The 17,468-nt window shown below is 37.5% G+C and overlaps 1 protein-coding gene across 10 annotated transcripts in view; it reads right to left on the reverse strand.

Annotated features, from left to right (window-relative positions):
- The window catches only part of KDM4C (lysine demethylase 4C), a 407,208-nt gene that overhangs the window by 291,885 nt on the left and 97,855 nt on the right, over positions 1 to 17,468 (reverse strand). For 9 of the 10 annotated variants that reach the window (XM_025281534.3, XM_044939894.2, XM_006076447.4 and 6 more), the window contains 2 exons: positions 6,429 to 6,532; positions 2,256 to 2,393 (listed from right to left, as the gene is read on the reverse strand). In XM_025281534.3, the coding sequence (XP_025137319.3) occupies positions 2,256 to 2,393; positions 6,429 to 6,532 (242 nt within the window). Of the gene's footprint in view, positions 1 to 28; positions 1,952 to 2,255; positions 2,394 to 6,428; positions 6,533 to 17,468 lie in introns of all 10 variants that reach the window. The other variant, XR_006549875.2, reaches the window with a different exon arrangement.

The raw sequence follows: 17,468 nt of genomic DNA on the forward strand, positions 1-17,468 counted from the left end.
AGAGGCCTCTGGGACCACAGCAAGGGACCTGAGAGAGGCCTCTAGGAGCAAAGACCTGGCTGACAACAGCAAGGAAATAGGAACTCAGTCCTACAACCACAAGGAACTAACAGCCAACAATCCCACTGGGTAAGTAGATTCTCCACCAGAATCTCCAGTAAGGAAAGCAGCCCTGCAAAAACATTGATTTTGCTGGTGAGACCAATGTTAAACATATAACCTACTGGACTACAAAACAGTAAAAAGAGTATTGTTTTAAGCCACTAACTTTATGGTAATTTTATGGAAACTTGCTACAGTTCCAATAAAAAATTAATAATTATTATTATTAAGGTGAGTAGCACCACCTCACCAAGAGTAAGAAAAGGGTGGAGACAACATATAAAATCATCTCCAACACATGCAACTATGACGAGTTTTAAATTAACTGTCCAACACTGCATTATAGCCACTGAACATTTTGTCATATCCTCTGACTACACTGAATGATATAAACCAACACAGCATGAGTGGCTGTCTACATACCTAAGTTTTCCACCCCCAGCCCCACAACAAATCTATGGGGTAAAGAGGTACTTTTAGTTTATAGAAAGAAACAAGGAGAAGACATGACTTTCCTGATATTCTCTGGTTAGCAAAAAGAAGAGCTGGGCCTCAGATCCCTGCCTCCCCCACCATGGCGCTCTGCCTCCTAAACAATCCCATACAGCTCTGGGCTTATCAGCTGAGACTTCAGAGAGGTTCACTATCAACCTCTCTTACGTGGTCACACTCCACTCCTACTTTGTCCACATGGAAAGGTGGAAACACACTCAGGATATTTTAGACTTGGGGAGAAGCCAATACTCAGAACTATGATGAAACTGAAAGCTACAGTAAACAAGCACAAACTGATTTTGCTGGCGACTGAACAGCTGGGATAGTTGACTTATTATGTCAATGATTAAAGATGCAAACCATAAAATAGCATACCTTTTTATAACCTCAGGGTTATGACACTGTTTCGATGTAGACATAGGCATTACTTTTCTGCAAAATAACGGCAGTAGCTGGCCAAGGTACATACACTGAGCTTTCTGGTTTGTTTTTTTTCAAATTAAGTGTATTGTAATAAGAAGGATGTTAAAGAAGTAGTTCAGTTCTACTCCTTTCTAAATTACCCCTCATAAATAAAAATTACTCAGAACAGAGAAAGTCTTCTAATAGCAGGAGCTTTCTTTTATGTTATGAATTCACTCAAACGCTTGAGCTGCCAAAGGGCTATATTCTTATTTTAAAATATTATGCAATTTTCTAAATGTGCATGTAAAATAAACCTAGAGTTGTCCTCCCTGAATATATTTCTGTCCCCGTTCACTCAATGGTTCCACACGGAAGTTTTATCATGTAGAATGAATAATATTTGCCTGGACCATGCAGGGGCCACAATAGGCCACATAGACTCTATGTGCCATTTTCCACTAAATATAGGGCAATTCTGCATACTCTGTAAAACACATAGTTTCATTAAGAACCCACCCTCTGCCAGCATGCACCTCTGCCTTAAAATCCACAGGAAACGAAGTAACCTAATAGAAGCTACTGTCACTTTGAAAATGCCCTCTATTTAACTCTGCAGGGGGGCAATTAATAAAATTTAACCCCGTTACTTGTGAATTAAAATGCAGTTTGTGAACTAAATTAAATATACTGAGTAGGAGACACTAATTTTTGTACCAAATTTAACATGAAGATATATTTCTTGTTAAAGTATGTTCTATATTATTACTTTCAAGAAATTCATTTTTGCGCTAAGGGCAGTTTTAATCATTTCTTCTTACCATCTTTCCTTAACATCTTGTTACAATTTTACCAGACACTTTCCTCTGTAAATAGCTGTTTTTGAAGCCATGGACTGAACTTTTAACATGGAAGGTGCCAAGTCCACCTAATGTGGAATCACAGGAAGCCACTGGAAAATTTCACAAAAAAACAAACAAACAAGATGGCCTTAAGAAAGAAAGAAAGCCTCGGTTGCATAAAATTACCTCTCAAAGTAAACTGCTCCACATTAATTTCAAAACAAAAAAATGTTGCTACAAATATTAACATAGCCTATGTAAAATAAACATATCTGTCTCGAATAAATTACTATGGTCACAGGCACACAACATCACTGAGGAGAAAAATAAATGCTGCATGTGATCTTAGCTTTCCCACTATAATAACCAGAATACACGTTTAATTTATGCTTTATATTTTGAAGCATAACTTACCAATTTAGCAACTTTCCCATAGTCAATCCATCTGACAGTAGCAAAATTTGTAGATTCTGCACAGTTGAAACCATGATTAAAACCAGCATGGTAGCCATATGGGAAAGTGATCATAAATTCTCCAGCTTCCTGGGTGATCTGCAGGGTAGAGGACATATAATATTTCCCAATTATAAGGCATCCCAAATTGCAAATACAGTTAAAATATATTTCCTATTTAAAAAAAGACAAAAAAAAATGTTATCATGTCCAAGCTATACTAGTATTAAAGAAGTGCCCCCAGATTCTTCACTTAATTCTTTAATAGTTTTTCAGGAGACTTTTAAAACTTTTCTAAACAGATAACCCTCTGCCAATAGTCCAATCATTCAGCCCATAAGCAGAGAAGTTTTATTTTATTTGAAGATGTCTGCTTTATGTTATTCAAAAAAGTGTTCATAATAGCACTGAATACATTTTAATACTTAAAAATTCACATTACTGGAATTATAAAACAGGACGTATCACAACTGACATTTTTCAAGTTACAGCTATAAAAATTTTGGCAACACACACTGAATGTTATGGATTCTTGTTGCTAAAGAGTTGACTGTACTCAATAAATTGTCCTTTCATTATACTTGGAAAACATTCAATTAACTATTTCATTTAACAGTAAAATTTCCATCAAATAATTATTCAAATATATCTACAACATATAGGTATGTATGTGTGAATGAGTGCATTTGCAAATATAATTAAAATAGCTTGGGTCAATCAGCCATCAACCTAAAAGCAAAGATAAAAATGTATTCAGTCCATTCCTTTTAAAGAAATCTGCTTATTTTTTTTTTCTACAATCACCAAAACGTACAAAACACACCAGGAGCTATGGAAGAATAGCGAAGCTAAATTTATCAATGTTTTTTTAAACTTGTATGCTCAATACTAGAGTATCAAATCTGTAACTCACTGATTCATTCAGCCACCTTGGTTGGAGAAATAAATATGTAAGTATGCACCTATTTGGAAACATATAACAGACACACTGTATAAATACATGTGCACACACTGCACTCAGTAACCATTACAGGAATGCTAAAATGGTGTGTGTGGAAGTTCCAACAATTGTCCTTCCCAACAATTCTAAAATGTAGCTCATCACCCCTGCCCCCTGCGACATCCCAGCAGGTGTTCTATTGCAATGAGCAGCAATTCAGCTGCCACCTGGCAGGCAGAGAATGGCTTTTCAGGGTTCAACATGGTTCCAGTTCCATCATTTCAAGCCAAGTGAGAATACAGCCTGATTCTCTCCTTTTCTAGTCTCACTGAATCTTATTAATTATAATTGTGCTTGGAAATAAGGCATTTCCTTGTACCATGTGATAAAATAAAACTTACTTTGCTCAACTGTCACTAGCCCTATAAAGGAGAGTTGGGGGGAAGAGAGTAAGACTGCTGTCAGTGGGATAAGGAAACTACCTTCATTGCTCCACTGAATCCCATCTAGAGTTCTTCCCTACTCTACCTGGAAAACTCCTTTCTTGCCATGCTGAAAAGTACCTATTCCCATTAAATGGGACCCTAAATATGCCTCTATATAGTTTCTAGAAACATGTCAGTCCCAATTAGCTAAAATATAAAGCTAATTTACTGCCTCTATGAAATAAACTGATTTTTTTTAAAAAGAAGGATATAGAGACAGAAAAGAACAAGTTCTTTTTAAGACTAACCAAGCATCATAATTCCATACAGTGAAAAACAGTGGAAAGGGTAGTGCACATAATCGAAAAGCAGACATTAGCTATTTGGCAAACATACTTTTTCATACATACATATATATATATACACATATAAGAATATGCTCAAATACACTGAAAGAAAAAGAAAAAAATGTTAGTCCAACTTGGAAATGATTGCCTAAAGAGTAAAGGTTGAACTGTGGAGGAAGAGTGCATTATTATATTACCTATACTATGCAAAGCGCTTCATATAGATAATCTCTTTTCATCCTCATAATAGCCCTATTAAATGGTACTCTTATTATCTCCATTTTCCAGTTGAAGAGATTGAAGCTCACAAAAATGATGTAATTTACCCAAGTGGCAGAATCAGAAATGAACTTGGGAAGAATCAATGTCATTCCAAAGTCTGCTACTCTGTCCAAGGTCACATTATGATCATTGGAGAATAAGCTCCTCGAGAAGCACACTGTCATCACACATCCTTCATCAAGGTAGAAGGGGAAATGGCAATATTTCATATGAAAAACTGAAGCCACCAATAACCCTTCTAAATGGCTGGTGTCTCACCATCTGTGGACAAGCACTCACCATTCTACTTCCCACAGAAGCCACAAAATGTCCCATCCTCAAAAGACTGGATAAGAACGTGGTGCCTTTGGTGAGCTACCAAATAGTACCTGGAGAGCCTCAGCCCAGAAAAGGGTGCAAGGCGCCTCTCCTTCTCCACAAATATTAGAAAGAAGCTAGAAGCTACTACAGCCTCCATCCTGGGGGAATAAGCCAATCCTGCAGCCCTGCTATTTCACATTACCCGCCTCCAAAGAACAACAATTCCCATCACCAGCCCTAAACTGTCAGAGCTTTCCCTGTCTTGGAGGACTCTATTCTGCTCCTCCTCTGCCTTCTAACATTCCAACTTAAATAAAAGTGCTTAATCAGGCTTAAGACAACCACCTGAGAGAAAGTGCACTGATGACGCAGGCGCTTAGAGGCGTCCGCAAGTAAGACAATGCCCGCAGGAGTGGCCCCATGGGCGCGGGGCACAGCCTGTGACTTCTGTACCTGCGGCAGCGCTGCAGCCCACCCACACCCGAGGACAACACCCATAGTGCACATCTCAAAGGCACACTTTCTGTCGTGGGGAGAAGTATGTAACTAAACAAATGGTGAGAGCATTCTCATCATGGACATGAAGACAAGTATATCTCATGCGTGACTGCCACACAGACTGTTGATGAGTGAGCAGGACCACCCCAAGGTGGAGAATGTTTCCCAGTCCTTGCAAAAACTTTCCTTCCAACAAAGCCTGGACTGGGGGTGAGCGGTGGGGGAAACAGGTGGAAGACCGGCTTTTAAGGGCCTGAAATGAAGGAAAGATTTCGTCACAAGTGAAAAGCTTTTAAAGTGGAAAACAGCAAGGATTATGGGAAGACAGTCAAATAAAAAATGATAAAGAGAATAGAGATATTTTTTATTGTTTCTGCAAGTAACTAAAGACTTAATCCTCCTCCAACTGAGAGACAGCTTTTATTTATCTGGTCGAAAGTTTTTTTTTATTTCAGCTTCTTCACATAAAAACACTGATGCTCTGTAATGATTCTGACCCAATAACAATCCATGGACACAAAGATTAAGAGTGATCTAGCATGTACAGAGTCTTATAGAATTTAATCTTCAGAAATATTCCAAAGAAGCAATATCTGATTATTAAATCATCAGGCAATTCTATCCATAATGAAATCTCAATTGTATTATGTCTGAATGTGTTTAGAAATAACATACTGACACCATACTCACTGATGCTAACCAACCAAACTGCGAATAAAAACCGTTCTGATTTCTTTAAAAAAAAAAAAAAAAAAAAATAGATGGCGTTAGCATCAATTCTGTTGCTCACATAAAAGACGTCAGTGAAAGAGAATTACGTATTATACTATCAAATGTGCTACATTTTACTTCCAGTATTGTTACAAGTGAACTAGAAGTGCATGAAATCTCAAGTAAATATAACCTGAAATTAATTTCAAAAAAATGTAATTTCAGAATTTGAAAAAGAATAGATACATGCATATGTAAAAAAAAGAAAAAAAAACACATGTCAAGAGCTTTTCTTCACATTTTTCATTAGTACTTTTTTAATTAGTACTTTTCTAATTTCTAATTACTACTTTCATTAGTACTTTTCTAATATAGTTAATTATTTTAACTATAATTTTAACAAAAGTGGAATTAAAGCCAATTGGGTCTTTAAACAACAACAAAAAAAGTAATTTCAAATCAGTACTTAGGTAAATAATTGTTACCCAAGTAAAACATGAATCTGAATTTTTCTCCTCATACCCTAAAAATCCTACTGGAAGTCAAAGATATGTTAGTTTCTGTTGAATTTGTCTTAAACACAAATTTTACACATATGAAATGATTCTATTAAAGAGTAACACTAATATACCTTGTCAAAGGGAATGCCGTATTTCTTTAATACTGAGGGAGATATCAGTGTCATCTTGTGGCGAAGAAATGCATCACACCCTTGAGAACTGCTTGGGAAAAAACCTAAATGGAAACAGTAAATACAAGCAGTGATGCATTAATTAAGATATAATTTCAAATCAATTTTTAAGTTTATGTTCTAGTATTCTTATATAATGACGGCTTTACACAACTACACATCAAGTCCATCATCAAAAATCACGGTGCTAAAAACTAGAGTCAGAATTCTTAAAAATTAAAGGATACATATTTTTATCACCAAAGGCTGATCTTTTTTACAAAAAGATCTGCCAAGAGTTGTCTGCATAATACAAAATGACTAAACCTTAAAAACTCCAATACTTTGGTCACCTCATGAGAAGAGCTGACTCATTGGAAAAGACCCTGATGCTGGGAGGGATTAAGGGCAGGAGGAGAAGGGGAAGACTGAGGATGAGATGGCTGGATGGCATCACGGACTCAATGGACATGAGTTTGAGTGAACTCCGGGAGTTAGAGATAGACAGGGAGGCCTGGCGTGCTGCAATTCATGGGGTCACAAAGAGTCGGACATGACTGAGCGACTGAACTGAAACCTTAAAAATTTGCAACAAATTTAAACTCAGTCTACTTATTATCTGATAAGTAAATAAAATATTAAGGGAGGTTAGAAGAGGAAAATCTGTAGTTTTAATAGAGGAATCTCTTAGACTCCTAAAAGCAACCATTCTAGAAGCACTTATCCCAATTCCCAGAATATAGTAGACACGTAGCAGTTTCCTATCTGTTTCTCTCTGATCAATTTTATATAGTTTCAGTTCAGTTAAGTCACTCAGTCGTGTCCAACTCTTTGCAACCCCATGGACTGCAGCATACCAGGCTTCCCTGTCTATCACCAACTCATGGAGTTCACTCAAACTCATGTCCATTGAGTCAGTGATGCCATCCAACCATCTCATCCTCTGTCATCCCCTTCTCCTCCCACCTTCAATCTTTCCCAGGATCAGGGTCTTTTCAAGAGTCAGTTCTTTGCATCAGGTGGCCAAATATTGGAGTTTCAGTATCAGTCCTTCCAATGAATATTCAAGACTTTAACTGCTACCGATTTCTGGAACTAACTCCCAGCCAGGACCACTCAAGAGCATGGAAACCTGTCTGTCTCACCAGCCTATATGGGAACAGTGTCTTGAAGAGGCCTTTAGGTGAAGAAGCTAAACACACAGCAACTCGCTCATTCAACAGTACATGATGTGCTGAAACCCAGCTGTTTCTCTCCATCTCTGCCTTCAACACTGCAGTCTGTCTGAGAAAAAACTCTCATTAACTCAGTTATATGAGCTAGAGAAAACACACGTACTTGATGTCCTAGTCTTCACCTTCCGAACTCAGAGGGAAACACCACCACACCGAGAGCAGGAAAGCAAGATGAGAAAGACTAGAGAAATGTGGATGGGACAGAGGGGAACCATAGAGACAGGACTTGAACAGAGAACTCACCAGGAAAGCATGTGCTATGTATCTGCGTAAAGCAGAAAAAAGCACAGATGCTCTTTAACTCCATGGCCAAAATGAAGATAGGCCATTGGAGAAATGTTACTTAGCCATTGGAGAAATGTTACTTATCTCACTCTGTGGCTCACTACATATAAATAGCTCAAGAACAGGACCAATCTGATGAAAGAATTATCAACACTCATTACCTAACTGCAAATAACTTTAACCTCATAGAATAGAGGGTTTTACAATAATAGTTTTAAAGCAAATAAGCCTTTACTGATGCCACCATGGAGCATGTGAGGCCATAGATCATCAGAAGGAAAAAAATCAGACATCTAAAAAAAAGCTATTAGGGTATAAAGAACTACCTGCAAAGAATAGCACATCTGCTTAAGCACCTACACCTGGATTGTTAAAAAGAAAAACAGAAATATTTTCAAACCACTAGATCATTCAGGTATGACGTAAATCAAATCCCTTACAAATATACAGTGGAAGTGAAAAATAGATTTAAGGGACTAGATCTGAAAGACAAAGTGCCTGATGAACTATGGACGGAGGTTCGTGACACTGTACAGGAGACAGGGATCAAGACCATCCCCAAGAAAAAGACATGCAAAAAAGCAAAATGGCTGTCTGAGGAGGCCCTACAAATAGCTATGAAAAGAAAAGAAGCAAAAAGCAAAGGAGAAAGGAAAGATATAAGCATCTGAATGCAGAGTTCTAAAGAATAGCAAGGAGAGATAAGAAAGCTTTCCTCAGTGATCAGTGCAAAGAAATAGAGGAAAACAATAGAATGGGAAAGACTAGAGATCTCTTCAAGAAAATCAGAGAAACCAAGGGAACATTTCATGCAAAGATGGGCACAATAAAGGAAAGAAAAGGTATGCACCTAACAGAAGGAGAAGATATTAAGAAGAGGTGGCAAGAATACACAGAAAACTATACAAAAAGATCTTCATGACCCAGATAATCACGATGGTATGGTCACTGACCTAGAGCCAGACATCCTGGAATGCAAAGTCAATTGGGCCTTAGGAAGCATCACTATGAACAAAGCTAGTGGAGGTGATGGAATTCCAGTTGAGCCATTTCAAATCCTAAAAGATGATGCTGTGAAAGTACTGCTCTCAGTATGTCAGCAAACTTGGAAAACTCAGCAGCGGCAACAGGACTGGAAAAGGTCAGTTTTCACTCCAATCCCAAAGAAAGGCGATGCCAAAGAATGGGCAAACTACCGCACAATTGCTCTCATCTCACACGCTAGTAAAGTAATGCTCAAAATTCTCCAAGCCAAGTTTCAACAATACATGAATGATGAACTTCCAGATGTTCAAGCTGGATTTAGAAAAGGCTTAAATCCAGAGATCAAATTGCCAACATCTGCTGGATCATCGAAAAATGAAGAAAGTTCCAGAAAAACATCTATTTCTGCTTTATTGACTATGCCAAAGCCTTTTACTGTGTGGATCACAATAAACTGTGGAAAATTCTGAAAGAAATTTGAATACCAGACTACCTGAACTGCCTCCTGAGAAAGCTGTATGCAGGTCAGGAAGCAACAGTTAGAACTGGACATGGAACAACAGACTGGTTCCAAATTGGAAAAAGAGTACATCGAGGCTGTATATTGTCACCCTGCTTATTTAATTTATATGCAGAGTATATCATGAGAAATGCCAGGCTGGATGAAGTACAAGCTGGAATGAAGATTACTGGGAGAAATATCAATAACCTCAGACACGCAGATGACACCACCCTTACGGCAGAAAGTGAAGAAGAACTAAAGCGCCTCTTGATGAAAGTGAAAGAGGAGAGTGAAAAAGTTGGCTTAAAGCCCAATATTCAGAAAATGAAGATCATGGCATCTGGTCCCATGACTTGATGGCAAATAGACGGGGAAACAGTGGAAACAGTGGTAGACTTTATTTTTTTCGGGCTCCAAAATCACTGCAGATGGTGACTGCAGCCATGAAATTAAAAGATGCTTGCTCCTGGGAAGAAAAGTTATAACCAAACTAGACAGCATATTAAAAAGCAGACACATTATTTTGCCAACAAAGGTCCATCTAGTCACAGCTATGGTTTTTCCAGTAGTCATGTATGGATGTGATAGTTGGACTATAAAGAAAGCTGAGTGCCAAAGAATTGACGCTTTTGAACTGTGGTATTGGAGAAGACTCTTGAGAGTCCCTTGGACAGCAGAGATCCAACCAGTCCATCCTAAAGGAAATCAGTCCTGAGTGTTCATTGGAAGGACTGATGTTGAAGCTGAAACTCCAATACTTTGGCCACATGTTGCGAAGAGCTGACTCATTTGAAAAGACCCTGATGCTGGGAAATGTTGATGCCAGGAGAAGGGGACGACAGAGGATGAGATGGTTGGATGGCATCACTGATTCAATGGACATGAGTTTGGGTAAACTCCGGGAGTTGGTGATGGACAGGGAAGCCTGGTGTGCTGCAGTCCATGGTGCTGCAAAGAGTCAGGCACGACTAAGCGACTGAAAGGAACTGCACTGAACTGAAAACATACATCCAACAGAAACATCAGAAATACCATCATTCTCTACAATACCAGTGGGAATAAAAGGAATAATCATGCCCTATCTGGTCATCTGATACAGCCCTCTGTCTAACGTTAATATTCATAATACATAAATAGAAATAAACCTGTGAAAAAAATGCAGACTCCAGTGAACGGTGAGAAAGAACTACATCATATAATGAAAATGACGCATCTACATAATATGCTGTCCTGAATCTACACCACTCAGTAAAGCACAGCAGAGAGATCCCCAAACACACACACACAACCCATGGAAAAGTTTTAACAATAAAATTTAAATGGATCTATCAAACTTTTCAAATCTGTACCTCTGCTCAGCACTGCACAAATTAAGCTTTAAATTAAAATCAATGAAGAAAGAGGAGTCTGTTTAATTTCCTTTTGATATGGATTTGTAATCAGGACTTGAACAATGTGGTGACTGGTCATAAGTTAATTTAAATTGGAAAACCACTGAAGGAAGGCAATTTGCAATATATTAAGAACTTCATACCAGTTCAGAATTTACATTTTCAATAGGCTATCAGAATTATATTTTACATTGCCCTGGAAAACACCTGATAAACCACAAGTTATGACAAAAAGTACCCATCTCAAAATGAATTTTACCTCAAATTAACTGCAGGAGTACATGGTTCACACTCACCCCTCACTCCACCATTTATGAAAAATATTTTATTCAATATTTAAGCCAGCCAACATAACCAGAATACTATTTGATGCAAAATGGTAATTTTTTAAAAACTCAGAACTATTTCAGCCCATGGCTATGTACATAGTAAGCGAAGAAAATAAATTTGGAAACAATCACATGTATGAAATGTACCAAAATAGATCTGATAGAAAAGATAATATTTAACTAAAATTCAACTGAAGACTATCAGAGTTTTCTGAAAGTCAGTAAATAAACAGAAAACAAGGTATGTGTTCAAAATTTTGGAAGTAAGTTCTTTAATACCTGCCTTTCAGAATCTTTTTATTTTCTATTCTTATGTTTACTTTCTTGATCTGCTTTTTCCCTAAGTTTTCAATAATATATTTGGAAGAATTCTTCTCTAAAAGTTACCATATTTGAATGTTACTACTGCAGCATTGGATAATATTTTCCAACTTACCAGTCACACAATGGGAGAGGTCCAGTCTTTCACAGTCTTGAAGACCAAGAAGTTCCAATAAAGAAACAGAGCTACACTGACCCCTCAAGTACCTAGTAGTGGAAATAGCAGCTAGCATCTCACTAGCACACCTCACATACCCCGTGGCCATTAGGTAATATGACAGGTGTAGAACACACAGAATAAAACTGGCACATCTTTCTGCAGCATTTACTTTTGCCACGTTAAATCATTTAGTTTATGTTTGCATACAAACAAACATAGTAAGGGAGCAAGATGCAAAATCTGCATGCGTATTGTGGAGAGCTGGTGTTTCACTCCCCTCTCTTGTAGGGATATTTCGGTGGAAGCACTTGAGAGACAGCACACTGTGAGGTACAAACTATGCTATGGGAGTTTGATAAATCTTAATCTCCTCTTACAGGCACTTAACACAAGATTACCTGAGGACCAACTTTCCTCTCTCCTTCATTGCTCACAATAAACACATACTTTAACATTGCTATTAATAGAAGAGCTAAGTTTTAGATCAAAAACCCAATTGTTTGAATTATTTGAAGTCACTCTTATCTTGTGCACATAGTTAACAGAACAAGACACTAATAAAGAAACCCTACAGACACACTGATTTCTAACACAAGTCCAACAACTCATATAGCCATAACTATTTTCACAATCTCTCAGCTCAATTTCCCCGTCCATATAATCAGGATGCTATTATTGTCTTCATCAGTGGGTTCTTTTCTTTCCCCAATATCAAGATATAATCGACAAATAACACTGCATAAGTTTAAAATACACAGGGTAATGGTTGGCTATATGTACATATTGTGAAATGATTACCACAATAAGTTTAGTGCACATTCATCACCTAAAAATAGTTATTTTTGTGTGATGAGAAGTTTTAAGATCCACTCTCTTAGAAACTTTCAATACAGTATTGTTCACTGTAGTTACCATATAATACAGTACATCCCCAGAACCTACTCATACTGAAGTCTATACTTTGGGACAATCTTCACCCATTTCCACCACCCCCTTCCTCTGGCAGTCACCAAACTGTTGTTTCTACCTGTAGGTTTGGTTTTTATAATTCTCACATATAAATAAGATCATTCAGCATTTGTCTGTTTCTGTCTGACTTTTTTAACTTAGCATAATGGACTCAAGATTCTTCCATGTTGCAGGAAAAGACAGGATTTCCTTCTTTCTTATGCCTGAATAATAGTCTACTGTATACATACAACACTTTGCTTTATTCATTCACCTGTCAATGGACACACAGGTGGTTTCCATATCTTGGCTACTGTAAATAATACTGCAACGAACATTTGACGTAATAGATATATCTTTATATTTATTTCATTTCCCTCAAATATATACCTAGAAGTAGAACTGCTGGATAGTATGTTAGTTCTATTTTCAATTTTTTGAGGAACATTCATACTGTTTTCCATAGCAGCTATCCTCGCTGGGTGGATCCTTATGGGAAGCCAGTGATATAAGGCACAAAAATCTTAGCATTATAAGAAAATAGAAACAACCTAATGTCCATCAACTGGTAAATGGAAGTGCAAAATGTAGTATATCTTTACAACGAAATATTACTTAGCTATAAAAAAGAGTGAGGTACAGATATAAGATATAACATAGAAAATATGCTACATAAAAGATGTCAGGCACAAAAATTACATTTAAATGATTTCATGCATATGAGACATCCAGAATATGTAAGTACCTAGACAGAAGGCAGACTATTAATTTCCAGGGGCTAGGGAGAGGTGAAGGGAAATACAGTATGACTGAATAAAAAATACAAGGTTTCCTTATAGGGTGATGAAAATCTATTGGAACTAGACAGAGGTGATGGTTACATCATACAAATATATTAAACCTAAGCGTATTGTACACTTCAAAATGGTTAATGGTTTATTTTATGTTTTGTGAATATTGTTTCTGCTGTTTAGTGGCTAAGTCATGTCTGACTCTTGGTGACCCAATGGAATGTAACCTGCCAGGCTCCTCTGTCCATGGGATTTCCCAGGTGCTATACACATCCAAGGACATCCTGTACCACATAAAAGTGATCAGATGTGAGAAGCACTATTCTAAGATAGAAAAGTCTACACATTGCCTAATTCCACATTAATAACATTCTAGAGATAGAAATCTGGTTAGTGGTTGCTGGTAGGGAGAATTAATTAGAAAAGGGCACAAGAGAATTTCTGGGGCCTACTGGAAATGTTCTGTATCTTGAGAGTAGTAGTAGTTACACCACTGTATATATTTGTCAAAACTCACTAGACTTTATGTTTTAACAGGTGGCTTTTACTATAAGTGCATTTTACCTCTATCTGACCTAAAATATCATTAGATGTTTTTAAATTGTTTTAGAAATAGAGCAGATGTACTCTAAATCCCAATCTCACATGACAAACACATGCTGCTACTATTAAATCAACAAAGTTTTAGCCATGGTAAAAATTTAAAAATCAAAGCTTAAAAAAATCAAATTTTCTATAATATACAAACACTAGTCTGAAGAAATTGACATTAGTTATTAATCACTTAGGAAAGAAAGGAATAAGAAAGGGAAGGAGAGGGGAAAGATGAGAAACCAGACCTATAGTGTATGTTCACACTAGCAATAGATTTGATTAAGACAACTTAACTGAAATTTACCCAAGTATGCTTTGACAGAGTTTTATACAAGCATATCTCAGAGATGTTGCAGGCTCTCTTCTAGATGACTGCAATAAAGCAAGTATTACAGTAAAGCAAGTCACAAGAATTTTTGGTTTCCTACTGCATTTATAATTATGTTTATACTATACTATAATCTCTTAAATGTGCAATAGAATTATGCCCCCAAAAAGTACATACCTTAGTTTTAAAATACTTTATTGCTAGAAATGCTAACCATCATCTAACCCTTCCATGAGTTGTAACTGTTTGCAATTCACAGATCATAAAACAAACATAATAGTGAAAAAGTTTGAAATGTGAGAATTACCAAAATGTGACAGAGAGATGATAAGTGAGCAATACTATTGGGAAAATGGTACCAACAGACGTGCTCAACACAGGGCTGCCACAAACAATCAATTTGCAAGGAAAAAAATGCATTTTCTGCAACTCACAATAAAGTAAAGTACAGCAAAATGATGTAGGCTTGTAAAGGCTTTTGAAATATTCATATGACTGATATGATGCTTTAAAAGTACAGTAGCCATATAAACAGATGGTAAGGAAAAGGACAAAGGAAAAGGATATACAAGTATGTTTCTGTAGGAAATGCTTTTAGATAGGTGTATTTGATTCCTTGGAAGAAAAGCAATGACAAACCTAGACAGCATGTTAAAAAGCAGACACATTACTTTGCCTATAAAGGTCCATATAGTCAAAGCTATGGTTTTTCCAGTAGTCATGTATGGATATGACAGCTGGACAATAAAAAAGGCTGAGTAACAAAGAATTGATGTTTTTGAACTGTGGTGTTGGAGAAGACCCTTGAGAGTCCCTTGGACTGCAAGGAGATCCAACCAGTCCATCCTGGTGGAAATCAGTCCTGAATATTTACTGGAAGGACTGATGTTGAAGCTGAAACTCCAATACTTTGGCTACATGATGCGAAGAGCTGACTCATTGGAAAAGACCCTGTTGCTGGTAAACATTGAAGGCAGGAGGAGAATGGGACAACAGAGGATGAGATGGTTGGATGGCATCACTGACTCAATGGACATGAGTTTGAGCAGACTCCAGGAGATGGTGAAGGACAGGGAAGCCTGGCGTGCTACATTCCATGGGGTTGCAAAGAGTCTGACATGACAGCAAATGAACAATGAACAGCAATTTGATTCACATGTGAAATTTCTTAACATGCTTATTAGTGAAAAGAACCAATGAACTATATTATGTGGGGTGACACTTGATCATTTTTACCCACATTCTTAGTTAAGAGGTCAACATTAGAGGTTTAGGCTATAATTGACCTCTCTGTTCTTCCCACCCCTTTTTGACCAATTAATGGTTGGGTAGACAGTTATCACATTGCAGGTTTCACTCTGCTCCACATGTCCAATAATCCATCAACATCTCTACTGTAGAGACAAAGCCCCATGGAGCTCTCCAGGAGGAGAGCCAGGAGAAATTCATACTGACTGTATAGAGAAGGATGGTGGTTCTCCTGAATAATTGCCCTATTTTTATCTCCTGAACATAGTGCAGCGAATAACAGGAAAGTTTTTCTATTTCAAACTGGCTTGCAGAACACTTAAGAGTTAAAACTTTCACCTAATTTAACAGGCATATAGACCATCACACATAGTTTTTTACTGCATTCTTGAGACCACTTTGTTTCAGCTCCAGCTTTTTCCCACCTTGACACGATATATGGATCACACATGCACAGGTCACCAGGACTCCTCAGGCCAAGGACTTTGGCACAAGTCAGTCAGTCAAGCTAACCAGGTTTTCTGGCTCAACTTCCACCCCACAGAATCAAAGAATTTTTAATTCTCCTCCATAGAAATTTTTCCCTGCTAGCTGGCATTCCTTTCCTGAATTCTTCCTCCCATTCCCTGTCATTTCTCAGAATTGTCTTTCACCCCACATTCTAATTATTGTAGCATGTGTGTGTTATGTACTATGGTTCAATGTTTAAAATCCCACTAGGAACATGGCTGGGTATACAGTATTTAAAATTCAACACAGACTGTGACTGTTATTCAATCACTAAGTCATACCCAACTACACAACCCATGGACTACAGCATGCCAGACTCCTCTGTCCTCCATTATCTCCCAGAGATTGCTCAAATTCATGTCCAACAAACTGTGATATCTGACATCAAAAAGGTCCCCTGGAGAAGAGCATGGCAACCCATTCCAGTATTCCTGCCTGGAGAATCCCCATGGACAGAGGAGCCTGATGGCTATGGTCCATGGGGTTGCAAAGAGTCAGACATGATTGAGTCACACACACACACACACACACACACACACACACGAGGAAATTAAATTCAGGGACTGCTTCACCATTTCTAATATAACAAGTGATAGTACAATGAAAATAAACATACCATGACACATCACACATTGATCCCCATGCATAAAGCATGAGTTAGGAATGAAGGCAGAGGATGTATCACTGAACTTCTTCATTTTTTATGTCTTAGGGAGTCACTTAAAATTGATTGTTCATAATCAAGGGTATTTAATTTATTAGCCTTTCAAAACCAAGCATTTTAATGTAATATTTTCAGCCATTATGTAAATGAATGTTTAAAGGAATTAAGTATTTATCATTTTGAGAGCTGATAAAAGTTCATTTTCCTAATTTCAAGTCAGAGGTATGAGAAAGGGTCAATTTGGAACATTTATAGAATTTAAATGACTTGTTATTTATTGCTACTCTTTCAGTCTTTAAACAGCAGTGGTTCATAATCCCTTTTGGACCAAACCATCTTGATGGATCTGACGATGGGTTAGCTTCCCAGAAATCCACATATATGCCCAATTTTGAATATAATTTCAGAGAGTCCACAGCTGCCTGCATCCAGCCCACAGACCCTTTGTCCACCTCCTTGAACAGAATGTACTTAGTTGCTCAATCGTGTCCAACTCTTTGTGACTTCATGGACTGTAGTTTGCCAGGCTTCCCTGTCCATGCGGATTCTTCAGGCAAGTATACTGGAGTGAGTTGCCATGCCCTCCTCCTAGAACAGGGATCCCTGCTAATCAGGCTAAGACTCTGTTTCACAGGCTTAAACTCAAGATGATTAGTCATTTAAACACGCACACCCACCAAAATTGACTGCTTAAAGAAACTTGAACTAAAT

The sequence above is a fragment of the Bubalus bubalis genome, chromosome 3 (assembly GCF_019923935.1).
Source record: "Bubalus bubalis isolate 160015118507 breed Murrah chromosome 3, NDDB_SH_1, whole genome shotgun sequence".
NCBI lineage: Eukaryota > Metazoa > Chordata > Mammalia > Artiodactyla > Bovidae > Bubalus > Bubalus bubalis.